Source organism: Macaca fascicularis, chromosome 3 (genome assembly GCF_037993035.2).
Source record: "Macaca fascicularis isolate 582-1 chromosome 3, T2T-MFA8v1.1".
NCBI classification, from domain to species: domain Eukaryota; kingdom Metazoa; phylum Chordata; class Mammalia; order Primates; family Cercopithecidae; genus Macaca; species Macaca fascicularis.
In genome coordinates, this window is record NC_088377.1 from 105,078,462 (window position 1) to 105,106,044 (window position 27,583).

The window sequence follows — 27,583 nt, forward strand, 5'->3', positions numbered from 1 at the left end:
ATGCTGAAAGGAAAGAAGGCCAAGGGGAAGAAGGCGGCTCCCGCCCCCGCTGTCATGAAGCAGCAGGAGGTTAAGAAAGTGGTGAGTCTCCTGTTTGACAAAAGGCCTAAGAATTTTGGCATTGGACAGGACATCCAGCCCAAAAGAGACCTCACCTGCTTCATGAAATGGTCCCACTATATCAGGTTGCAGCGGCAGAGAGTCATCCTCTATAAGCAGCTGAAAGTGCCTCCTACAATTAACCAGTTCACCCAGGCCCTGCACCACCAAACAGCTGCTCAGCAGCTTAAACTGGCCCACAACTACAGACCAGAGACAAAGCAAGAGAAGAGGCAGAGGCTGTTGGTCCAGGCTGAGAAGAAAGCTGCCAGCAAAGGGGACATCTCCACTAAGAGACCACTTGTCCTTCAAGCAGGAGTTTACACCGTCGCCACCTTGGTGGAGAACAAGAAGGCTCAGTTGGTGGTGACTGCACACGATGTGGACCCCGTCAAGTTGGTTGTCTTCCTGCCTGCCTTCTGTCGTAAAATGGGGGTCTCTTCCCCTGCATTATCAAGCGGAAAGCAAGACTGAGTCATATAGTCCACAGGAAGACCTGGACAACTGTCGCCTTCACACAGGTGAACTCGGAAGACAAAGGAGCTTTGGCTAAGCTGGTGAAAGCTATCAGGACCAACTACAACAACAGATACGATGAGATCTGCCATCACTGGGGAGGCAATGTCCTGGTCCCAAGTCTATGGCTCACATTGCCAAGCTTGAAAAGGCAAAGGTTAAAGAACTTGCCGGCCAGGCACGGTGGCTTACGCCTGTAATTCCAGCACTTTGGGAGGCCGAGGTGGGCAGATCACCAGGTCAGGAGATCCAGACCATCCCGGCTAACGCGTGAAACCGCATCTCTACTAAAAATACAAAAAATTAGCCGGGTGTGGTGGTGGGCGCCTGTAGTCCCAGCTACTCCGGAGGCTGAGGAAGGAGAATGGCATGAACCCGGGAGGCGGAGCTTGCAGTGAGCCAAGATCGCACTACTGCACTCCAGCGTGGGTGACAGAGTGAGACCCTCTCTCAAAAAAAAAAAAAAAAGAACTTGCCACTAAACTGAGTTAAATGTACACTGTTGAGTTTTCTGTACATAAAAATAATTAAAATAATACAAATTTTCCTTCAAAAAAAGAAAGTATGTAATTATTTTATTATCCAAATGGTAGCACACCCTATGACTATTCTATACCTTAATTTTTTTTTCCGTTAAGATATATCTTGGAGGCCAGGAGCGGTGGCTCACACTTGTAATCCCAGCACTGTGGGAGGCCAAGGTGGGCAGATCACCTGAGGTCAGGAATTTGAACCAGCCTGGCCAACATGGCGAAACCCCATCTCTACTAAAAAAAAAAAATTAGCCAGATGTGGTGGCTCACAGTTGTAATCCCAGCTACTCTGGAGGCTGAGGTAGGAGAATCACTTGAACCTGGGACGAGGAGGTTGCAATGAGCCAAGATCACGCCACTGCACTCCAGCCTGGGAGACAGAGTGAGATTCCATTTAAAAAAAAAAAAAAGTATATATATATATATGGGAGGTTTCACATTAGTACATAAAATGCATCATCAATAATGCAACCTATGGGATACAACAAAAGCTTTCCTAAGAGGAAACTTTATAACAACACACACCTACAACAAAAAAGAAGAAAAACTGTGTAAAATTTGTGACAGTGAAAAAAAAAATGTTTTTAAGGGGAAGACCCTAAATAAACCACCTAACATTACACCACAAGGAACTAGAAGAAGAACAAAACACAAATTTTTGTTTTCTTTGAGACATGGTTTCACTCTGTCACTCAAGCTGGTGTGCAATAGTGCAATTGGCTCACTGCAGCCTCTACCTTCCGGGTTCAAGCGATCTTCCTACTTCAGTCTCCCAAATAGCTAAAACCACAGGTGTGTGCCACCATGTCCAGCTAACTTTTTATTTTTTGTAAAGACAGGATCTTGCTGTGTTTCCCAGGCTGATGTTGAACTCCTGGGCTCAAGAGATCTTCCCACCTCAGCCTCCCAAAGCACTAGGAATACAGGTGTGAGCCAGTGTGCCTGGCCTAAACACGAAATTAAACAGAGGGAAGAAAATAATGAAAAACAGAATAGAAATAAATCAAATTAAGCACAGAAAAGCCATAGAAAGAATTGACAAAGCTAAAAGTTTTTTTGAAAAAATAAACAAAATTGACAAACCCTTAGCTAATTTAACTAAGGGAAAAGAAAGAAGACTCAAATAAATAAATCAAAAATGAAAGTGAAGAAATTGCAATAGATGACTCAGAAATAAAAAGGATTACAAGAGACTATTTTGAACAATTATTTATCCACAAACTGAATAACCAGAGGAAATAAAGTCTTAGAAACATACAACCTACTAAGACTGACTCAGGAAGAAACAGAAAACCTGGACAGACCAATAATAAGGAGAGAGATTGAAGAAGTAATCAGAAAACTCCCAACAAAGAAAAGCCAAGGTCTGATGGCTTCACAGCTGAATTCTACCAAACATTCTAAGAGGAATTAATACCAGTACTTCTTAAACTCTTCTGAAAAATAGAACCCAAAGAAATATTTGCAAACTCATTTTATGAGGCCTGCATCACCTTGATACTTATGCCAGACAAAGATATCACAAGAAAATAAAACTACAGACCAATTTGTCTGATGAAAATTCATGCAAAAATTCTCAATAAAATATTAGCAAACCCAATCCAACAACACATCAAAACAATTATACATCATGATCAAGTAGGATTTATCTCTGGCATGCATGGCTGGTTCAACATATGCAAATCAATCAATGTCATACATAACATTAACAGAATGAAAGACAATCACATGATCATTTCAAATGGTACAGAAAAAGCATTGGACAAAGGCCAACATCCTTTCTTGATAAAAGTTCTCAACAGTTTGGGTATAGAAAAAAGCTTTCAACATAATAAAGGCAACTTACCAAAAATTCACAGCTAACATTATAATCAATGGGGAATAATGAAATCTTTACCACTAAGACCTGCTACAAGGCAAGGATGCCCACTCCCCTTGCCTTATAAAAACAATCCTAATTATGCAACGATTATTGCATGTAAAGTGATTATGTAAAGTGATTATGCTCGAATTTTCATCAATTATAAAATATATGGCCATTATCCCATCTGCTTTTCTTTTTCTCTTCCTTCTCTATTCACTTTGTCACATAAAAGGATTGATCCTGCAAAAAGATGTACATGGCTAATATTGTGAGATATTAATTTACATATTTAGCCCTCCCAGTATTTCTCCTTTGCTCTTTCCTATGCTGCATGCCTCAGGGCAGGTATGTGGTAAGGTGCAAAGTAAAGAACCAACTTTCTAGCCCTGTTTCCTAAACTATATGCCTCAGAGCAAGGATAGCGGTTTTTTGTTTGTATGTTTGTTTGTTTTTTAAGAAGAAGCAGCAGAATGTCTGAAAAGAGGAGGACGGAGCAAAGCATTCCTTCAAGCTGAGAGGAGCAGAAAGAAACTCGTGGATCCTGAAGCAGTGGGAACCAGGGCACTGGAGTGAGGCCACAGCCAGTTGGGTTTTCTGTGCATCATAGAGTGAAGACATACAAATACAGAAAATTGACATCACAGTGAAAATTGCCAACTTGACTACCAGAATGGTCCTTCTGGTCACTGCACAACACCCTCCACCATCTCCATGAAACCCAGATGAGGGAGGATATACCCAAGTTACTGATGTAAAATCCTCCCACGGCCTGCAGGCTGACAGCTCAGAAACAAAATTAAATTTATATATAAAAAAAGATACAGTTTGGTTTTGAGCTCCTGAATGTTGTATCCTAAAAGATATACCCCCTACAATAGAAATAACTGAGTTGCTCTGGACACAGAAAGTCAAGATTGTGTCTTGGTGCTATTATTTTCCTCCATGGCACAAGAGACAATGTGGATAGTCCTGATGTGGAATTAAGCAATGAACAATGATGCTTGCATTTTCCATATCAGGCAATCGAAAATCATTCCCTTCTCACTTTACCCATGACCTGCATCGGATAAGATGCTTTTGTTATAGCTTTGCATATTAGTCAGATTTGCTGACAATAATGTTGATAATTTGGCTAGCTACTCTTAAATTTGCCATTTTCCTCATTGGAGCACCTATTCACCAAAGGCCATTAGCTTAATAATTAGTGGCCAGTTCTCAACCCTGATGTGGTCATTCATTTATCTTTTAGAATAGTTTAAATGTTTTGAGATAAATGGTTTTCTTTTCCTTTTCTGACATCTGATCTTTATCTTTCTTGCAGAGAATTGCCTTTCCAAAAGGACAAATCACCCGAATGTCTGTCAGAAGAATAGCACTTTTTGGTTGTTACTGTTTTGCTTTCTTTTATTTTGGACATCAGGTGCTTGCAGACAGTTGGGTTACTTGTACTCCTGAATTCAGGGCATGCTATCATGCCCCTCTCATTTTATATTCTTCCCTTTATCACTGACTACCACTTCCACTCCCTCTTTCCCCGAAAGGCTCTAAATGGATTCAATATAAGTCTTCGAATATGCATGCATCCTAAATCTGTGTGTGTTTAATTCAACTCAGTGATACAGTGCTTTAGATCGCATTCTGTTTCTTACTGTTTCAGTCAACATTGTTTTCTGTCTATCCATGGTGCAATCTGCAGAGTTAGGAAAACAGAAACCAAACTAGGCATTTCAGCAGAGAGAATTTAATACAGAAAATTGGTTATACAGATGTTAGAGGCCTGAAACAAAAGCAAAAAGAGGACATAGGAAACCAGAAATAATAATGACAGTAAGCAGATAACACCCATACAGCTGGGGAAGCAGAGGAAAAACTAGAAATTAGCAAATCCTAGAAGCTCAGAGAAGATGCACGGAGCTTGGATTCAGACCTCTTGGGGTATAGAGTCTCAAACGTAGAGCAAGACTCCAGGAGCCTGAGAAGAGAACAGTTGCCGGAAGCGCAAGTGTTAAGCAGAGATTCTGGACACTTAACAGTGCTGAGGTGACAGAGGGGTTCAGGCCCAGCCAGAGGGACTTTGATGAACATCCTGACCCTTTAGTTGAGATCCTTTTGTAAAAGACCGTGTCCTAGCAGTGGGGCCAAACTGAAAAAAACCCACCCTAAAGCCTAAAATGAAGCCTCAACAGAATCAAAGCAATGTGCTGGTGATTTAACAGCTGCCAAAACAAAACTCAACAATTTTTAGAGGATCATAGCATAATCCAAAGCTTCTACAGTCTATATCAATAATATTTGCAGTACAATTTTTAAAAACTTCTAGACATGCAAAGAAGAAAAACATGTCTGATAAGAGATAAAGCAATCACTGAAGCAGACCCAGGAACAATCCATATATCAGGTATTAAAATAACTGTGATTAATAGCTTTTAAATAAATTAGACTCCTAATTCCAGCTCTGACATGTGAAGAGAGTAAAAGGTGTCATTCCTGTTCTTACAATAACAGAAAAAAAAGCTGAAAAAATGGAAAAGTAATGACTTTTCTTGGACCCATTAGGCAATTGAGGCAACAGGGAAAACCACCATCCTGAAATCTAAAGAGACATTTGAATACAAACACACACACACACACAACTAAGGTTATGCTTACCTGGAGCAGAAGCCACTGGAGCTGTAAACAGGTAGTAACACACAAGTAGTAATTTTGACAAACTGTTGAGAGCTGAGTGTAGATTAGCATAAGAGTGAAAAATTCCTGGGGGCTACAGTCTGAGATATAACCTTTTGTAGATTTTACCTCCTCAAACCCAACCAAGTTCTTATGGTCCACAGTCAAGAAAGATCCCCTTGTGGCTCTAGCAGGAGAAGGGGAATTATAACCATTTATAACCATACGCCCAATCCTTGTCTAGCATTTCTGTCTCACCTACTCGGGGGAGGAGAGTGATGGCTAAGTAATACTCCTGAAGGACATTGTCCAGGAACACAGGCCCACTATAAAAATGAAATTCAATTATAATATTATTGATAACTTCCCCTCCCCCTACACCATACCACCACATCAACAGCCTCCAGTATAATAACAATGAATTATATCTGAAAGAGCTGCAGGGTGCAGATTCTATTTAAGAAGGCATTCTGGCCGGGTGTGGTGGCTCATACCTGTAATCCCAGCACTTTGGGAGGCCGAGGCAGTCACATCACTTTGGCCCAGGAGTTCAAGACCAGCCTGGGCAACATAACGAAACCCCATCTCCATTAAAAGTACAAAAATTAGCCAAGCATGGTGGCACATGCCTGTAGTCCCAGCTAATGGGGAGGCTGAGGTGGTAAGATCCCTTGAACCTAGGGGGTTGAGGCTGCAGTGATCTGAGATTGCACCACTGCACTCCAGCCTTGGCAACAGAGTGAGATGTTGTCAAAAAAAAAAAAAAAAAAAGAGGGAGTTCTTAGAGAAGGCCAAAGACAACAGAGGAGAAATCATGGACACTGGAGTAATTTGAAGCCTCTGGCACGTACAGCTATAGAAGCATTAAATACACCCCAACTGTTAGCCAGATTAACATAAAACTTCACAATAAAGAACTATTCCTATTATCCAACCTAACATAGCTCACTTTAAACAAAAATGTACAAGACATGTTGAAAGAAAGAAAAAAAACACAGTCTGGAAAGACAAAACAAGCATCAGAACCAGACACAGATATGGCACAGACTTTGGAATTATCATATAGGGAATTTTAAATAACTATGATTAATATGTCAAGGGCTCTGATGAAAAAAGTAGACAACAAGAAAAGCAGATGTAAGCAGAGATGTAATTTAATGTAAGTAGAGGGAGAGAAACTCTAAGAAAGAATCAAAAAAGAAATGCTAGCAAGAAAAAAAAAAAAAACACTGTAACAGAAATGAAGAATGACCTTGATGGGCTCACTAGTACACTGGAGATGAATAAGGAAGAACCAGTGAGTTTGAAAATAGGTCAACAAAAACTTCCCAAACTGAAATGCAAAGAGAAAAAAGAATGGGAGAAAAAAAAAAAAAGAATAGAACATCCAAAAACATGGGATAATTGCAAAAGGTGAAATATATGCATAATTGAATAACAGAAGAAAAAAGAGAGAATAGAGCAGAAGAAATATGTGAAATAATCATAGTCAAGAGCTTTCCAAAATGAATGACAGACACCAAACCACAGATCCAGGAAGTTCAGAGAACATCAAGCAGTACCTAAAAAGTCTACACCTAGGCATCGCATACTCAAACTGCCAAAAACCAAACACTTGAAAAGAGCCAGAGGAAGACAAATAAATTTTTAATGGGTAGAATGAATAAAAACATGGAGTATTTTAAAACATAATTTAAATCTATTAAAAAATCAAATTAAAAATTGCTAAATATGAAATCTGAAATTTAAAATCCTTTGGAAGGAGCTTAACGACTGACTAAACTCAGCAGAAGACAGCATGGGTAAACTTCAAGCAGATCAATAGACAGTATTTAAACAAGAGCAGAGATGACAAATAACAAAAATAGAACAGAGCAGAAGAGAAATGTGAGACACAATCAGAAGATCTCCAAAGGGTAGGAGAGAATTTGATAAAGCCAGTACTTAAAGAAATCCTGGCTGAGAACAATCCAAAACTGATTAACTACATCAATCCAGCGAGTCAAGAAGTTCGAAGAACCCTAAGCAGAAAAAATAAAAAAATAAAAACAGACCTACACCTATGCACATTATAATCAAAGTGGAGAAAAACAAAGTTATAGAGGAAATCTTAAAAGTAGGTTGGGCGCGGTGGCTCACGCCTATAATCCCAGCACTTTGGGAGGCTGAGGCAGGTGGATCACCTGAGGTCAGAAGTTCAAGAGCAGCCTGGCCAACATGGCGAAACCCCGTCTCTACTAAAAAGACAAAAATTAGCTAGGCATGGTGGTGTGCTCCTGTAATCCCAGCTACTCTGGAGGCTGAGACAGGAAAATTGCTTGAACCCGGGAGACAGGGGTTGCAGTGAGCCGAGATCATGCCATTACACTCCAGCCTGGGTCATAGAGCAAGAGTCTGCTAAAAATTACATGTTATTTTCAGTGGGAAAATGCAAATTACAGTTAACTTCTCAACAGAAACAATGGAAGTCAGAAGACAATGAAGAGATACCTTATGTGTACAAAGAAACAGTCAACCTATACAGTGAAAACATCTTTCAAAAATGAAGGTAGTCTCCACTCCTGTAATCCTAGCACTTTGGGAGGCGAAGGCTGGTGGATGGCTTGAGCCCAAGAGTTTGAAAGCAGCCTGGCCAACATGGTGAAACCTCATTTCTACAAAACATACAAAAATTAGCCGGGCATGGCAGCACCCGCCTGTAGTCCCAGCTACTCAGAGGAGAAGGAAAGAAGAGGAAGAAGAAAGCGGCAAAGTAAATAAGTTGTCAGACATTCTCAGACAGACAAAGGTTTAAAGAGCTCTTCACCAGTGTGCTTAGTCTACGAGGAATACTAAATTCTTCAGGCTAAAAGATCATGTTCCTAGATGGAAGCATGGAAATGCAAGAGGGAGTACATGCCAGAAAAGGAAAGTATGTGGGTAAATTTAAGATTATTGATCATTTAGAGAAACAATAATAGCAATGTCATGTGAGCTGTATAACAGAAGTCAAATCAATGACAACCATAGCAAACAAGGTGAGGTTGAGGGCAAATGGAATTAAACTTTTGCAAATTTTCTGCATTGTTCAGGATGCAGGAAAAGCACTAATTACTAATGCAAACAAACTGTAATAAAGATATGTTTTGTAATTTATTTTGCAGCCACTAACAAAATGACACTAAAAGATACAATAAACAGGTTAATGGAGGAGACAAATTGAATAACACAATCTAGATTAATACAAACAGCAGCAAAATAGGCATGAAGGAATACAGAAGAGACAAGCTAGAAAACTAAGAGCAAAATAATAGACCTAAAAGTATCACTTTGACTTTTGATTGAAATACAGGCTGTAGATGGCAAAAAAGGAAGCAAGGAGACTAGTTAGGACACTTTAAAAATAACACAGGGAATAGACAATGGGAAGTTGGATCAGGTTGGCATTGTCAGACGTTGTGTAAAATGGCCAGATTCTGAGTGTATTTTGAAGGTAGAACTAATAGGACATGCTATAAATTGGATGAGGGATATGAGAAAAAGAGAGGTGTTGAGGATGACTCCAAAGTTTTCTACTTGAATAACTAAAAAAGATAGAATGTGAATCTAAAAGAAATTTAACGGAATGGTCAAGAATAGAATCTATCCATGAACCAAATGGTGCTATTATGCTGTGGGCCATTATTTTGAAGGAAATCAAAGCTTTGTTAAACACAAAAACATATCAAAGATATTTGAAATTGATAGAATTTTTTTAACATTTTATAATATTAATAAATAAACCAAACTACAAAAAATAAAAATAAAAAAAGGAATTTCCAGTTTTCCCTATTCCCAAGACTCAACAAGAGCTGACTTGCTCAATCCAATGGCAAATACTCAACTGAATGCAACGGATTTATTAAGCACCTACAGACGTGTTTCCAGAGTTACTTGCCTCATTGGCATTAACTGCAAAGATAAAACATCCAACAAGTTGTTCTTTTGGTGGACATTTAAGTGCCTGTTAGGCACCAAGCACTAATCATAGGCATTTGAAACCGAAAATGAATAGAAAAACACAGTTCCTGCTTTCTAGGTACTCCTGGACAAATTCCATATAAACTGGCCTGCAGCCAGGAGCAGTGGCTCACACTTGTAATTCCAGTATTGTGGGAGGCCAAGGTGGTATGATCTTGACTCACTGTGACCTCCACCTCCTGGGCCTCAGCCTTCCGAGTAGCTGGGATTACAGGCGTATGCCACCATGCCTGGCTAAATTTTTTTGTATTTTTAGTAGAGATGGGGTTTCACCATGTTAATCAGACTGGTCTCGAACCCCTGACCTCAAGTGATCCACCCACCTCAGCCTCCCAAAGTGCTGGAATTACAGGCGTGAGCCACCACACCCGGCCAGTCTTAACATTTCAGAAGAAATCAAAAACAGGTTGGTCAGGCGTTGGAGCATAGAAAAAAAGGTTGCAGAAGCATCAATAGGGACCATGCAAGCTTTCTCGGTGAAGGAGGAGCCTTAGCAATGACTTCAAATATTGCAATCCCATAAGAAGACCTGCACCGTCGTAGCTAGAGACCATTAACTTCCCTAAAACCATTAACTCTTCACATCAGCCAACCCCCATGCTCTGGTTCCATACTCACAAAGCAACCTCTGACAATTATTTGGCTTCTCGTGGGGGTCTGTGTCCAGGGATAGAGTGCTCGAGAACAAAACAAGCATTAAAAATTCTCATTTCCCATGGCAAAATGAAACAAAAATGGTAATATTATACGTAAGTACTGGCCAGGTGCAGTGGCTCACATCGGTAATCCCAGCACTTTGGGAGGCTGAGGTGGGTGGATCACATTAGGTCAGGAGTTTGAGACCAGCCTGATCAACATGGTGAAACCCCATCTCTACTAAAAATACAAAAATTAGTGGGGCATGATGGTGGGCACCTGTAATCCCAGCTACTCAAGAGGCTGAGGCAGGAGAACTACTTGGACCCAGGAGGCAGAGATTGCAGTGAGCTGAGAACATACCACTGCACTGTAGTCCGGAAGAGAGAGCAAACTCCATCTCAAATAACTAAATAAATAAACAGGCCTGCTCATGTCACAAGGGGGAAGACAAGAGGGAATATTTAACTTTCCAAAGAGAGGAAAGGAAAATCAGGATAGCAGAGTGGACAAGAGCACAGCTTTGATGCCCAGACAAAGCTGGACCATTTTTCTCACGTGTCACATGGTAATAATATCTATCTCACAGGGCTGTTATACAATTTAAAGCTACATATACTTACACATTTACAGACATATAATTGTATCACAGCACCTGGCATGGGTATACATTAAATCAACTATCATTATTGTTACGGTGTGTGAGTTATCTGTTTATTGGCTCTCAGCTCCAAATCAACTCTTCTTCACTCTGCTTTGTGAGACTCTGCAAACATTTCTCTTTTCTCAGCTGGAAGAATTTTAAGCTTCACCAAAAGACAGCACTGGAGTGACCTTAAAAGGCAAAGTTAACAGGAAGACACCTCAGTTTCAGGTTCTCATCTTCTAATGTTTTTATTATTACTCATTATTATTATTATTATTAATTATTCAGCATGGGAGCCCGGTGGCCTCATGGTAGAGTTCCAGTTCTGCCCTCAGGCCACTCCCTCCACCAGCAGCCACATCCACCCACACCCTCCAGCAATGGCAGGCCACATCTACAGACCAGTTCTGCTCGGCTCACACCCTCCAACAACAGCGGACCACTTCTAGAGACCAGTGCCACCTGCACCCTGGGAAGTTTCTTCTCCATCTGAAGACTTGGAAGCCATGCTGTCTTCCAAGAAGTTGGCATCTCAGCCTTGATTGAAGCAGGGAGACCCTCTGGTCCTAAGTTTCTTTTTTGTTTACTCTACCTCCAGCCTACAAGTTATAGCTCCTTAAAGTCCTCTTTGGCCTCTCTGAGTAGTTAATCACTTTTCTCTAGTAAACAAGCCTTTACTTATTAAGTTTGTCTTGTTCAAATATGTGGTTTCTGTCTCTTTACTGAACACAGACTGATACATAAGGTTTACCAAAGAGAATGAAACTTGGTATGAGTGAATAGCAGGTGGAAAGGTGTAGAGACAAGAAAAAGACTGTCAGGAAATTGCAAGTAGATGGTTCAATAGAACTGGAGGGTGGACTGTGGGTGAGACAGGGCTGTTGAAGACAGATCTGATTCTGAAGGAATTTTTTTAAGTTATGAATTCAGCTTTCATCCTGTAAACAGGGATCCATGGTAGATTTCAAGCAAGATTCATGACAGATTCGCATTTTAGAAAAATCTCCCTGGTGGCAGTGTAAGAATAACAGCATGAGTATAAAACGTAGACATAGGCAGAGCAGTAAAAAAATACTGACTGACATTTCTAGAACTCACGAACCCCTCCACTGCCTCTATTCCCAGGACACAGGAACATTATACTTCCCAGACTGTTAATGTTATGCATGGCCCCATAATTTCCTTTGGCTGCTGAATTATGAAGAAACTGTGTAATTATATGAATTACTTATGAGTCAAAGCAGTTAAGAACTGGTGCTTAATTATCCATGCTCCCTTCTTCTGCTGATACAAACCCTGAAGCCTCATGTTGAGAAGACAGAGTAAGGAGACGGTGGACTCCCCACCAACCTGGGCCCTGAATGACACAATGTGACAATACACAGCCCCTTGCTGTCTTGGTTTAAGGAGCATAAGGAGAAACAACCCATTGGGATTTTAGGCCACTTAGATTTGGGACTACATGTTCCTGCAGCATGAACTCGTCTATCCTGACTCCAGACAGAGACTTTCTTCTCTCTCTTTCCAGCCAGAATGATAGTTAAACATGGAGTTTGTGACACAGATGACAAACTCTTGGATGAATACACTGAAGTGTCCCTGAGGTTAATACAGAGTTCTGTCCCTCTCAATATGGAAACCGTCTTGAAAGAGTAAACACCAACTTCTTGGCACTTCACAGCCTTGATTCAGTCATGGTTGTCATCATTTGCCATCACATCAGTTCACACAAAGATCAAATACTGGTGAGCCACACCAGCTTAAAATCATCTTCTATATATACATATACATATGTATGTTTTTTCTATATACTATTGTTATTAGGAGAAGAATTTTACAGACAGCTTTAACTTGAAGAGAGCAAAAAAATCATCCAAGCTGAGTACTGTCAAAAGAATTTCCCCTATAGCTCACAAACACTGTCCTTAGAGCACTGCTATTCAAATTGTGGTCTCTGTCCAGTAATAAATACAGATCCATGACACAATAAGTAAAGAAATTGAGCTGACTATTGGTGGCCAGGCACGGCAGCTCACGCTTACAATCCCAGCACTTTGGGAGGCCGAGGCAGGGGGATCACTTGAGGTCAAGAGTTTGAAACTAGCCTGACCAACATGGTGAAATCCTGTCTCTACTAAAAACACAAAAATTAGCTGGCCGTGGTGGTGGGCACCTGTAATCCCAGCTACTCGGGAGGCTGAGGCAGGAGAATCACTTGAACCAGGAGGGGGAAGTTGCAGTGAGCAGAGATCGTGCCATTGCACTCCAGCCTGGGCAACAAGAGTGAAACTCTGTCACAAAAAACAAAACAAAAAACACTGTTGACCATCATCTCTCCAAACTGTTTATGTTGTCCCACAGCTTTGGCGCCCTATTTTTTTGTTTGTCTTGTTTTTACTCTTTTCTTTGTGTCTCAGTTTAGGTTGTTTGTTTATTTATTTATTTATTGTTTTGAAACAGGGTCTCACTCTGTCACAGTTTAGGTAATTTCAATCAACCTTTACATTCACTGCTTTGTTCTTCAGTTGTGTTTGACAGAGCAGGAACACCATCATTTCAGACAAACACCATCACTTTAAATCCTAGCTCCCTTTCTAGCCTCAGGCATTTCAAGGAAATCACTTCCCTTCTAACTACTATCAACCAGAAAGAGCAAACAGTAAAACAGAGATAACACAGCTCACAGAGGAAAGTAGGGGAAAGTCTCTTGGGTAACTGCCAAACTTCACTCTCATACAATGGGCCCAGTAAAACAGTGGGCCTTAATAAGCACATTCCTTTCCCTTCAGGTGCACTAAGCTAGGGAAGCTAATCGCAAACTCAGGGGGTAGGCCTGCAGCTGCAAAAAAAAAAAAAAAAAAAAAATGTGTGGAAACAAACTCACAACTCTCCCCCCACAAATAAACACACACAAAAAAAACACAAGAGTCCAAGCCTCCAATAAACTCTCCTACCCTAAATCCTTAAACACTCTTAGTCTGTAAAAAAAGTGCCTCCAACCTAACTCATCCAAAAGCCCCTCTCAAGTTCGTTTTCTCTAAAATAAACCTGTCCTTAACTGCCAAGCCACCTTTCGTGCTTCTTTCCTTTTTCTTTAATTCTTACAGGGTTGAGTCTACTGATAGGCCTGTCAAATGCATACTTCGTCTCTGCTACCATCGCTTTTTTTTCTTCTGGCATTCCCGTTAGACTCTTCTTTACAGCTTCCATCTCTCAGTTGACATTCCCCATCTATTCATGTGTGTGGTCCACCTGAGTCTGGTTCTGTTGATTGATTTTTCTCCTGATAGTGTTTTTAGTTGCTCTTGTGTGTCCTGTGATCTTTGATTGAACGTTTGACATGTGTAAGACAGTAGAGACTGAAGCAAGAAGTATTTATACCTGGAAATGGGCATGCCTTTCCTTCTACTACCTGCTGGTGTGAGGGGTTGAGTTGATCTAGTGATGAGTTGAACTGGGTCTGGGTTTTGCTGTTGCCATTTTAGTTCAGTGCACCACTGGCTTCAAATCCCCCTAGTGCTACTGGGTTCCTGGTAAGGGCTGGGCTCACAATATTCATGCTCCACCCTCAGCTTTGTACCTTCCCTGTGTGCCCATCCACATTTTTTGGCTGTCCCTTGCTGTAGACTGCTATTACTTGTTACCTGGTGCTTGCTGACCTGGTGTGGGGTCAGGGCCACTGTCTGTCATTTTGTTCCAGTCTCAGTATGAGGCAGGCCCAGTGTTCCAGAGTCCAGAGAATGAGGCTTTTTTATCCATCCTTCCTTCCCCAGGAGGAGGGGCACTCTAATGGACTGGGACAATTTCCTGCCTGCAATTGCAGTGGAGGTTTTTCTTTTCCTTCCCAGTGTGAACCCCAAAAATCTGAGACAGGTCTCAGTTAATTTAGAAAGTTTGTTTTGCCAAGGTTGAGGATGAGCACCCATGACACTGCCTCAGGAAGCTCTGATGACATGTGCACAAGGTGGTAGGGTCAGCGCCTGGTTTTACACCTTTTAGGGAGACTTAAGACATCAATCAATATGTGTAAGAGGTACATTGGTTCAGTCTGGAAAGGTGAGACAACTCAAGGTGAAGATGGGACAACTCAAAGCAGGGAGGGTGCTTCCAGGTCATAGGTATATAAGAGACAAATGGTTGTATTCTTTTGAGTTTATGATTAGCCTCTCCAAATAAGGCAATCAGATATGCATTCATGTCAGTGAGCAGAGGGGTGACTTTGAACAGAATGGGAGGCAGGTTTGCCCTAAGCAGTTCCCAGCTTGACTTTTCCTTTTAGCTTAGTGATTCTGGGGCACCAAGATTTATTTTCCTTTCACACCACCAACCTCAGTGAGATTTTTCCTGCAGCCTGAGGCCAGCAGGGTTTGCTGCCCTTTCCCCAGAAGGTATGGCTTTTTTTTTTTTTTGTTCTGGAAGAATAGTCTGGAAGAGCTTTGTGCATTTCTTGCAGTGGCAGCTGCTCCCCTGCCCCAGGCTGGCACTGTTGTGGGAGGCTCTCTCTGGTCTCCCACTCTGTGCCCAATACATTCATGTGTGAGGAAGGCTCAGTGACCATCTATAGAGAAGCACCTACAAGCGAGTGTGAACTCCACTGTCCAAAAATCCCAGGAGGTCCACACTTGCATGCTGACTCACACACAGCCTTCAGTGATTCTTTAAAGGCATCGACTGAGCCAGTCTTCCCCACCTGTGTGGCAGGGCTGTCTCCTTCTCATGTTTGGCTACAGGGAGCCGTGTTCACACCTCCTCTCCTCAGAGGCTCCTGCCTTCCTTCAGCCTCAGGCTGAGTGTTTGCCCTGTGTCTTCAGCTTCTGATAGGTTCAGGGAAAGGTATGATCTTGTAGATTATCCGTTGTTTTACTGTTACCAGAGGAGTGAGGCCCATTCTGATTTTCTACTCCTAGGTGGCAAATGGAAGCCAGAGCAATGTTTGCAAACATCAGTCAGATTACATCTCCTCATTGCTGAAAACCATGCTGAACACGATCAGAATGAAATCTCCATTTGGTGCAGGGAAGCTTTCAAGCTCTACACGGCCTGGCCCTGGTGTCCTTTCAACCTCAGCCCTCCTGACTCTCCAGGGCCCACTGTCCCAGACCATATGAAGCTTATTCTCAGAGAAGTCCTCCACTTCTCATTCCTGCCCTGAGGGCTTTGGCTGGCTTTTCCCTCTGCCAGGAATGCTATTTCCTCCTTTCTCACTCAGGTCAGGGGGGATGTTCCTTATCCTGGAATCCTCAGTTTGGACATTACCCTCTCTGAGAGCCCTCCCCTCTTTCTAAAGTTTCCCCTCTTTCTAAAGTTTCCCCTCTCCCTGATCCCATAAAAGTTCAAACATCTTACCATATTACATATGATTTTGGAAACTTCCCAAAATTTATTTTTGGAATAAAGATGGATGAGGACAAGGTTTCTCCCAGCCATATTTATTTGGTCCTCAATATTTTGCTCAAATTATCCAGGTTGGTAGTTCTCAACCTTAGCTGAGACAACAACGTCCACCTGCCGAGGGTGAAGGCCCACGATAGGCTGTTCTGGGCACCTGGAGGCAAATGGGGTCAGGGACCAGATGTCTTTATAGGATCAGCCTCCTGGGATCATTCAGGGACCACGAAGATATCATTTTCTGTAGGAAGCAAGACATCTGGTGACTGCTGTATTCTACTTCAATCCTCACTCACTCTCACCAGTGAAGCTGCCTTAGGAACAAAACCAGCCAAGCAAGGAGGGTGTTTGGTTTGGGGAAAAAATGATCTATTGATCCAAAGCAATCTCTGTGCTAGTGGAGACCCTGTCTCAAGAGGAGGGATGGCAGACTCCACAGTTCCCAGCTATCAATATAGGAGGGAGCTTCGTTTTCCTGGGTCACTGAAAAAGAACAAGAGAACTCTGGCGCCTTGGTCCTGGAGAAGACTCAGGGGGAACGTCCCTCTCAGAAACACTCTGGGCAAAGGTTGTGGAGTTGTTTTTATCTATAAATGTCCATATCTGATAGTTCAGGATTTCTTGCTTTTTAGGGTTTCACTGAAGTTTTAGGTGACTAAGAATAAAAATTCTAGTTAACACATACTTCTGTATACAAAATATGCTAGAAAGGGTTATGTTATAGGTGAAAAAAAAGAATAATTTTGTCTAATTCAGAAGTTATCTACAAGTTAGTTCAAATTACAGTTTTGAAAAGGTTATTTATGAAACAATGTAGTAAGGAATCATTAAGTAGGGGAGAAAGATGCGAAAAAAAGTTTAAATAATAAAACATTCTTCAAAACCTGATACAGAATTGGAGATATTTGGCTAATTAACACTTTCATTGTTAAAGCCAAGTCTTGATTAAAGTAAAATAAAAGTATTGTAAAGAAATGAATCAGCAGTTTGGCAATTCTTTTTTAAATATAGTTAAGCGTGAAGCTGGATTGAGTGTGGAGCCAAATTTCACATCCATGCTTGCATTGCTTCATGCTGTTTACCACTTTGCTTGGATAGTGCTGGAGTACTTGTTGGTCATGTGCCTAAAGTGAATTTCTTGATTGCACAGAATTTATAATAATATTGATGAACTTAAGGATATTAACTTTTGTATCAGGAATAAAATATGTAATATGTAGGTTTTGGGGGTAGGTAACACTGTAGCCTCCAAGGTATACTGAGTAGGAAAATTTAGGGTTGGTCTCCTGTTTTTTGTTTCTGCTTCTAGTTTTCATTCATTTGCGTTTATTCTCCTCTAGCTTTGTGTGTATGTGTATGTGTATGCATATATATATAACCAATATTTTTTTTTAGTTCCTAGTGGAAGGCTTTTACTTGGTTCTGTAAATAGTTATTTTGTTTCCTATGCATTTCTAGCAAATCATTATGTGTTCCATTTATCTGGAATTTCTATGCTGCCTTTGTTGGACCACAGGAGTTAATGGAGCACACCAGCTTCCTATCCTTAAAATAATTTTTTGGATTCTAGGCTCCCTGATACTTTAAGTGTGTTGAGTATACTCTAATAAATAGAATTTGAGTCACATTTCTCTCTCTCTCTGCCTAATTTCTCCAAAATTTGTAAACGATTTGTGAATATTCTTAATTCATGGCAATGTGTTTGTTTGCATACAGTCAAGCGAGGTCAACTAGGGCTGGTCAGGGAGAGAGAACCCAGAAACGTGGCATGCTGGCAAAAGGGTAAGAATTTCTTACCAGCCAGTCACTGGCCTCTTTCTCTCTGTACAAACTGGTTAAACAAATAGTAAAAGTCACTGTTTATCTCCTCTGTAAAGTTTTAATTAATATAAAAGAGCTTTAATTAATTGGTTTAATAATAATAAGAGCTTAAATCAAATATTTTGTCAGAAAAGTGAAAAATGTAATGCCTTTCCTTTAGTTCATGTGACTTGAGTAATCTTTGGGAAATAAAGACAGTTTTAAAGATTATTGGTAAAATACAAATGTCTTCAAAATGTAAACAGGTGGCCTAAGTTATGTTCAAATATTAGGTTTGCTAAATGCTTTAAGGTCATAAACTGCTTCTTTAGCTTTTGAAAATTGTTTAACTTGTCTGCTTTCCTCCAGGTGAGGCCTGAGGACATGTGGAGTTGGCCACGCCCCTAGCTAATGCTGGAAATAGTCAAACCTTATCAGAACATAACTTACCAGGTTTCCCATTAAAATTAAAATTGCTGAGAGTCACCATTATAACACGTAATTAAGACTACTAGAAACAGTTTTACATGCAAGGTGTATAAGAACAGTAGAATTTTTTGTAAAAGATTATAAAAGTTTTTTGCTTCTTTAAAATTTCTGAGTTATAATTTTGGCAAAATAAAAAATTTATGGTAATCTGGAATTCCAAAATTAAACTTCAGTTTAAAAATTTTCTTTCCTAATGCCTAGTTTTTTGAATGGATCAGGGGGGTCCTTGAAAACATCTGGAAAAGAAGTAAAAAAGATTATTTGACATGGTTAGGTATATGGGATTGCCAAAATGATGTTCAATCTTCTTTAGGTTATATTTTTGTGAATAATACTAATATATATTCCAAAATTATATGGGATTTCTAAAATTCTAATGTGTAAGTATATGCTACCAATTATCATTATGGTTATTGTGTTAAGTTACTGTAAACCACAGAAATAACTAAATTTCCTTATATAAGGGAAATTTGTTCTACCCAAGTAGAACAAAAAAAATTAAATACCAAGAAAAGTCATATTTTCATGTTAAACCAGCTGATACTGAAATTGTTTAGATATACAATTTGAATAAATTCACAGCTTAAGTCAAATTACCTTTGATAACTCATCAGTTATCAGTGCTATGCACCTAATTTAGAAAAATAACTGGTATTCAAGAGGATATACATCTGATGTTAATAAGCATGGACTCATGGAGAACCAGGATGACCACCTTGTCCTTTTTGAGTCCTTAAAGCTTTTATTATTAAAAGTTCTGCATTCCATGACTCATCATGGAAAAGATAAAATAATCCAAAGTGAATACATGCATGTAGTAACTTATAAATTACTAAAATAGTTTATAACCAATGTTTGGCTCTATATTCATGGGAAAACAATTAAAGCTTCAGGTACATTTGGTCACCTGGTGGGTCATTTGAACATTTTATAAAGGGATTTCGCTCAATTGTTATTTTCAGTGCATGTTTTCTGGTTGTATAAAAGCTTTCCTGGACAGGCAAGGTGGCTCACGCCTGTAATCCCAGCACTTTGGGAGGCTGAGGATCATCTGAGGTCAGGAGTTCGAGACCAGCCTGGCCAACATGGCGAAACCCTGCCTCTACTAAAGGTACAAAAAGTTAGCCGGGCATGGTGTTGGGTGCCTGTAATCCCAGCTACTCAGGAGGATGAGGCAGGAGAATCACTTGAACCTAGGAGGCAGGGGTTGCAGTGAGCTGAGATCACACCATTGCACTCCAGCCTGGGTGACACAGCAAGACTCTGTCTCAAAAAAAAAAAAAAAAAAAAGAAAAAGCTTTCCCATGCCAGAGGGCTAATGTTTTCACAGCAGATTATTATGCTACAGTGTAGTTTCATCTGGTAAAGAAAACTTTTTATGGTTTGGATCTTCTGAGAACGTCAAAGAAAAACTGTCCTTGCCATCCACACTCTTACAAAACTTCAGGACCTTGAACTTTGGGTTCATAATCTCACAACTGAGAAGCGTCCCTCATAACTCTTGGAACTGTACACCCGTTGAAATCCTTAAGGTAAAACTAGCCAGGAAAGTTTCTCCCCAGAAGAAGACGGCATCCTTGATGTGAACTGCTTTTTCCACGTTCACAGATTAAGACTTCTATTATCATGAAACTCTTTTCTTTGAATATTTTTTCTTGCTTATGCCTCTATAAACAATAGAAGTGAAAAGGGAGTCAGTCTGTTATGTGCACTTACTGGGTATAGTTTTATTTGTGAGGAAGTTTACAGCCAGCCCTATACATGGAAAAACTTATACTTTGATAGATAAAAGATGAAGGCCTAATGTAGGTACAAAACTTTAATGGTACATACATTGCCTCGTATTCAGTTATAAACAAAACATTGATTCATTCCTTTTAACCCACATCATGGGTTAAAAAGAACACTGCCAGGAGGTCTTCACTCTTCTAGAAGGGCATCGTTTGTTAGGTCCTTTTTCCATGGTTTAAAGTAAAAGAAGCAATGATTAGAAATGTATCCCTCGTGATAGACTCTAGAGCAAATTATACAGTAAAGGACACAACAAACTTTAAATTCTCTTGTAAAAGTTATAATAGAATTAGCTGAACAAGAAGTGTCTGTTCCGCTGCTGGCACTTGTGGCCTATGGAAAAATACATCAGGTGAAAATTATGGAAATTCAGTGGCAGGAGATTAACAAAGAGACTACTTATTAAGTGAGTAGACTCTTTATCTAGCTCATTCTTTGCTCTATCTGATTTTAGGAGGTTTGACTTATGGAGACCCTGGGTAAGGACCATACTCCAAACTCTTTGTACTATCCTCCCAATAGTCATGAGAATAGTCTCCCTGGTGCACTGGATTCTCTCGAAGGTTTTATTGCTTGCATGCAGCCATCTCTAGAACGTCATATGGTCTCTCTTCAACTGGAATGACAAGAGCTGAAAGAAATGTGCAACCTTGAGGACACCGCAACCTATCAATGAAGTGCTGAGACCAGAAACCCAAAATGATGGTAACTGAGAGTGGTGCTAAGGCCCTAAGTTTTGGCCACACTCTCACCTAAGAGAGAATCTGACCAAAAAGGGGGAATATTTTTAAACAAAATTATGGGATGCTATTGTTTTAGACTAAGATCATGCACTAGGCCCCAGCAGACCCAACCAAGCCAAAAGGGAGTTATTGATGCTCAGAGTTTAAGGAAACACATGGATTCTAGAACAGACCAGGTTTTGTTTTTTCTCCTGCAAATCTCTATAACAAACATTCCTGACAACATAGATATCCATCCCCTGAAGTTCCCATTAAATCTTTTAACCAAATTCATTTCCTCTCGCCTAGAGACCATCAAGCTTCAGATAGTTATGCAACAAAGGTTCTAGCCAGTTCCAGGTGAAGACACCACCCCTGGCCATCAAGGAGCTACTCTGCCTCCACTAGACAGAGCAGGGCGAGAGTTCTGTGATCGCCAACAGGTAGGGACTATGCCCCAAGCCAGCATGAAGCAGTAACAGAAGAAAGACCATTGGTCCTTCTGCCTCCCACATAGATTTATGGGAATCACATCTCTCAGGGGGAAAATGAGGCAGGAAAATAGGGACTGGAGGCAGGGAACATAAGGCCGATTCACACTTCAGCTACAACAGCAAATATCCTCTCCATAGGGTGTACACCAAGTAAATGACTTTGTAACTTTAATTCATCCTCTTCATTACATAAAGCATATACCATGTAACCAATGGAATCCTCTAAAGGATATTTAAACTCCCAAAAATTCTGTAACGGGGCCCTTGAGCCCCCATCCTTGGGCCCTCGCCCAGACTGTAGAATGTACTTTCATTTTCAATAAATCCCTTCATTCCTTCCTGGCTTTGTTTGTCCATTTTGTCCAATTCTTTGTTCAAGACGCCAAGAACCTAGACACCTTCCGCCAGTGACACTACCTGGAGCTTCCTTCTGCACTTCTTCTTCCTCCTCTACTCAAAGACAGTCACATGGGTCTGCTGGTCCTCAGGGCAGGTGCTGAGCACATGTGTGCTGGACATGCTGGATGCTGGGCAGATGGGTTGGGGGTCTGTGGGCAGGACCCTCCCCAATACCCCTTCTCCACTTTCCACTTTGTCCCCCTCTTCCCTTCGAAGGGCCCTGAAGAGCACTGGGGCAGTCGGACCCATCTGTGGAAGCCCCAACTCCTACCTCCTTAGAGAGCAGCAGGGACCCCTCACTCTCGAGTGCCCCTCCAAGGCTGGCAAGACAACAAGCCCGGGAGACAAGAGAATCAGTGATCCTGGCCCAGAGAGGATATGGGCAGAGGGCATGGGAAGATCCCCCGGCCCGGAGCCAGAAACAAGAGTTCAGCCAGGTGTGGGACGGGTCCAGCCCCGGCATGGAGCGGACAGCCTGGAGGGCAGAGGGGGCCCCGTGCCCAGGGCCTTCTCACCCACTGTGGAGACAGGCCCCCATGTGAGGTGGCAAGCGGGCTGGGTGACAGTGAAGGCCTCTTCCATCTGAGATATGGATCAGGGCTGCCGAACCAGGAGTGACCTGAGGCTCCCCCACTCCAAAAAGCTCCCCAATCCCAGACTGCACACAGCACTCCCTCTGGGATCAGCAGCCTGCAGGGGTGTCCTCAGTCACAGACCAGGGGGCCACACAGGGACCCCGAGGACGCCAGAGGCCCAGGCCTGTGGGGCTCATCCCTAAGGGGCCCCGGTGGGCTCGGTGAAGATGCTGACCATGTCTGTTTCTTTTATTCTCAGCCAAACTGGAGCGAGGGTCCTCAAGGGCATCCCTTGGCATTGGGCCATCTGTGAGGGAGACAGACCGGCCCTCCCCGGCCCAGCAGCTCAGCTCCAGGAGCCCATGTCATCAGCCCTCCTGGGACAGAAGCCTTGTCCTGTCCGGCCTGTATTGTACCAAATGTCTCAGTCACAAAGTTTTCCTATTTCTGTCCTGGAGAAATGGAGCTTTACTGGTTTGAAGGTCTTAGGGCCCATGTAGAGTGAAGCCTCCCAGAGGGCACACAAAAAATGGTTGCATTTAACATGGAGACCGCATTAAGTCTGGAACCTGGGACATTCTCTGGTGCCCCTTAGTGTTTCCATGTAAAGGAAGTCAAATAACTTGCCATAGAGGTTTGCAACAGAGGCACCTGAACATGGAGGGGGAGGGCTATTTAACTCTCAGAGGCTGACTGAAGATGAGGCCAAGCAGGAGAGTCCTGACTCACTGAGGGCAGGGGAAATGTGTGGGGGCAGGTAGGAGAGCACTTCATAGACATACACCATGGCCTTGTGACCTGTCACAGAACCGTGCACTTAACTAGCTGTGCACATTTTCTCTCCACTCCATTTGCTACTCTCCAATCATGCAGGGAGCTTGCTACAAAATGCACATTGCTATACCACAGCCCAGGTCTTGCAATCCAAGTCTGGCAAGGATTCCTGCACATCAATGGCCCCAGTGACTTTCATGCACACCCAAATCTGAAGGTCCATGGCTGTCCTGACTCCTGGATGTCATCACGTGACCATGAAAAAAGGAACAAGGGTCAGCAGCAGCAGGCCAGTCACAGAAAGGGAAGAAATGTGAGTGCATGGCCTTCTCGACACCCAAACCAGTCTTTGGGCACAAATTGAGACTGCAGCTCTGGCCACTGACTCAGACCAGGGACATCCCCATCCAGGTCAGTCTGCACTGGCTCTTCTTCCTCCTGCCACCCTCTCTTTGACTGCTTGTGTCAATAAAAGGAGAAGCAGCCAGTTTTCAGAATAAAGTGTAGCTTAATTATGACATAGGAAAGACTGCAAGCCACTAGGGGAGGAGGAGGAGTTAAAAGGCTCCTGAAAATGAGAGGGGAAAGAAGGGGCAAACATCTTGGTAAATAAAGTCTCCAACCACAGCACAGTCACTGGAATTTTTTTCTTAATTTTTATTTTCAAACTTACAGTAAACAAAGCAGTCAAACTGTCAAAAGAACAGCAATTTTACACAATGAAAAGCATACACAACAAGCCAAAATACAACAGCTCTCGGGTCTATATGTTGCAGTGGTGCTGGCACCAGAGGGAACATCCAGGAAGGTTCCAGTGCCTGCCAGGGAGCCCAGCCCCACAGAGGGCCCCGGGGCTGGAGGGAAGCCACTCACACTCCCAACACATCACCCACCTCAAAGCATTCCCTTCAGGCATCTGAAGCAGGAAAGCCCATTTGACTTCCTGTGAAGCACTGAAAGGACAGCCAGCATCTCAGACATGCAGGTGATTTTTAATACACTGGTGGGAATGTGTTGGGGGGTCACCCAGGGGGTCCCTAAGTGGTCAGATACACTTTGTCACAATTTACACCTACATGAGGTGATTACTGGGCAACAGGAGAACAGGTTTCCTGAATTTCATAGCCAGATCGGGAGCTAAAAGGAGAGATTTCCTGAACCTAGAAACGGCAATGTCACAGTGAATAGGGGATTAACTTGGATACAAAAGTTTAGAATAATGCCCACCAGGAATGCATGTAGCTCCATCTCTCTTCCCAGTTCCAGTGTTCTCAGAGCAACAGCCACCCTTGAATCCATAAGGAGACAGGAAGGGGCCCAGGGGGACGTGGGGAGGCAAGGTTTGGCCAAACCACAGCAGCTACCAGAAAGGCCCAAGGCCCTCACACCTGCCTTCCACACTCTTCAGAGTACACCCCTGTAAACCGGGGTGACCCGAGGTGGCAAGCCTTCAAGAAAGGCACTACCCGGCTTCCAATCCTGCAGGCCAACTTCAGTCAACTCTCTTTTTCATTAGATTTGTTCCTGATTAAAAGACAGCTCTTGCCCCCAAAAGAGATCTTTATAGCACTGTCACACAAACAGCAGAACTTGGTCATGTAGAGCCTCTTCTGAAAATCTGGGCCCATCCTATTTCTCTGATAATTCTTGTTTTAAAGCATGCTTCCTCTTGAATTCTTTAAATGCAGAAAAACAACAGAAAATGAACTGATGTCATGAGTACCCTAAGGCTTCTACCGCACGTGATGGTTCTGCCGGGTATGGTCGTCGTGTCCTGTGTTCTGGTGTTCTCTCCACTGAGCAGTGAGTTCTGTCACTGCCCCCTCCCCAGCCTAACCAGCTAAAGAGCTGGATGTGGTCCCCACCAGCTTCCCTGTGCCTGTGAGCTAAGAATAATTTTCACATTGTTAAATAGTTTTTAAAAATCGAAGTTTCTTGACACTGAACATTATATGCAATTCAGATTTCTGTGTCTAAGAGTTGTACCAGATACAGCCATACTTCTGTAGTTTATGGCAGAGACCATACAGCCCACAGAGCTGACAGTGTTCGCTACCTGGCTGTCTATGAAAACATCTGCCCACCCCCGAAACAGGGGATCCCATTCTCTGCAGGACTGAAGAGCCCTCAGTTCAGATGCAGACAGGGCTCCCAGACAAGCACAGCTTGAGACACGGTTGTTTCATAAATTATATTAAGTATTTTTCCTCCTCCTTGTCCCTAGTTTGCAATTTCACAGTGGACAAATGGACAAACCACCATGTTTGAATTTGAATACATAGATACACGCAAGATATCTTACAAAGAACAACGCACATCCTTCTGCTTCCTCTTTCGGCTCTGCTGACAAGTTTGGTCATGATGTCATTGTACCCCCACTATGCCTGAAAGTACACCAAATGTAAAGCAGAGGCAGACACCACAAGACGCAGGCTCCACCCGAGGCCACTCCAGCTCTGCAACCAACACACTGGCCACCAGGCAGCGGCAGCCAGGCAGTGGGACAGAAAGCCGAGAAGGAAAATACGAGAGGAGGATCGCTCAGACACCAGCAACGCTGCATTCTCCAGACTGAGATGACAGAGACACGTTGTGAGTTGCAGCCCGACTCCTTCACTGCACCCACTGCCAGCCACCAGCAGACACCAACGTGGCCAGAGGGGAGCCAGGTGCACAGGGCAGAGGAAACATAAGCAGCACCGATTTAAAAGCAAGACTCGCTCTCAGGACTAAAGGAGAAGCTATCTAAATTTCACTATCAACAGTAATTCATTCACTTCGCTAGTGTTACATGTATGAAGTTCACCTCTGTGGAAAAAGAGAGGAAAGGGGCAGTGATGAGAAAATGCCTTTTTAGGCCGGGAGCGATGGCTCACACTTGTAATCCCAGCACTTTGGGAGGCCGAGGTGCACCTGAGGTCAGGAGCTCGAGACCAGCCTGGCCAACGTGGTGAAACACCATCTCTACTAAAAATACAAAAATTGGCCAGGTACCTGTGATCCCAGCTACTCAGGAGGCTGAGGCAGGAGAGAATCACTTGAACCCAGGAGGCGGAGGTTACACTGAGCCAAGATCGTGCCACTGCACTCCACCCTGGGCAACAAGAATGAAACTCCATCTCAAAAAACAAAAAAAGAAAGAAAGAAGATGCCTGTTTCTAGAAATCTGTGAGAAGCTTCCACCTGCAGCTTGACGCTAAGTTATCTGCAGAGCAGACACACTTGGAAACCCAATGTAGTGTCCTCAGTTGCAGAGCTCTGGGGGCTGCTTCACAGCCGCTGAGAAAACCGAGGCGAAGAGTTCCATACTCTCCGTATTTAACACTAAAAGTCATGAACAAGGTCCGCTGTCCCGCACACTGCATCTCTGTCTTCAACTTACTTCTTAAAGAACCCATAATCTGGCCAGGCGCGGTGGCTCAAGCCTGTAATCCCAGCACTTTGGGAGGCCGAGACGGGCGGATCACGAGGTCAGGAGATCGAGACCATCCTGGCTGACACGGTGAAACCCTGTCTCTACTAAAAATTACAAAAAAACTAGCCGGGTGAGGTGGCGGGCGCCTGTAGTCCCAGCTACTCAGGAGGCTGAGGCAGGAGAATGGCGTGAACCCGGGAGGCGGAGCTTGCAGTGAGCTGAGATCCGGCCACAGCACTCCAGCCTGGGTGACAGAGCGAGACTCCGTCTCAAAAAAAAAAAAAAAAAAAAAAAAAAAAGAACCCATAATCTTACAGCAGACAGGGGCCTTTCCATACCCAGTGCTAGGGAATGCCAGGCAGAGGTCACTCCATGCTGTGAGGCTCCCATCGCCCACCCCCGCTCCTCCGCCATATTATGAGGAGCACAGAAGATGTCCTGGTGATGGGTGCACGTTGCTCCTCCCACCCAGAGCACAACCCTCACCTGATCCATCTTCAGTGCAGTTCCTGGAGCCTCCCCATCCGTGCGGTCTATCCTGACCCCACGGGTCCCAGGTGCAGAGGGGCCACATCTGCATGGGAGACAGCGTCACCAGGCCGGGAGGTGGGGGGTGGATGGGGGTATCACTTGGTGAGGCTTGCCAATGCATTGCCTTCATTTTTTCTGACCAGCTGCAGATAAGTCTACTCTATTCCAGGAACTGTGATCGAACAGCAAGTACCTGCAGAGGCAGAGAGAGGGAGGATGTTCGCATCTAATTCCTAAGACGGGAA

The 27,583-nt window shown here is 42.8% G+C and overlaps 1 protein-coding gene across 1 annotated transcript; it reads left to right on the forward strand.

Annotated features, from left to right (window-relative positions):
- On the forward strand, positions 1-25,562 carry LOC123572506 (uncharacterized). Its single transcript, XM_045389871.2, is given in 7 exon segments — positions 1-543; positions 546-723; positions 726-798; positions 22,260-22,480; positions 22,878-23,025; positions 23,492-23,705; positions 25,356-25,562. Coding segments are annotated over 7 exon segments (1,584 nt in total).
- The last annotated feature ends 2,021 nt before the right edge of the window (positions 25,563-27,583 follow it).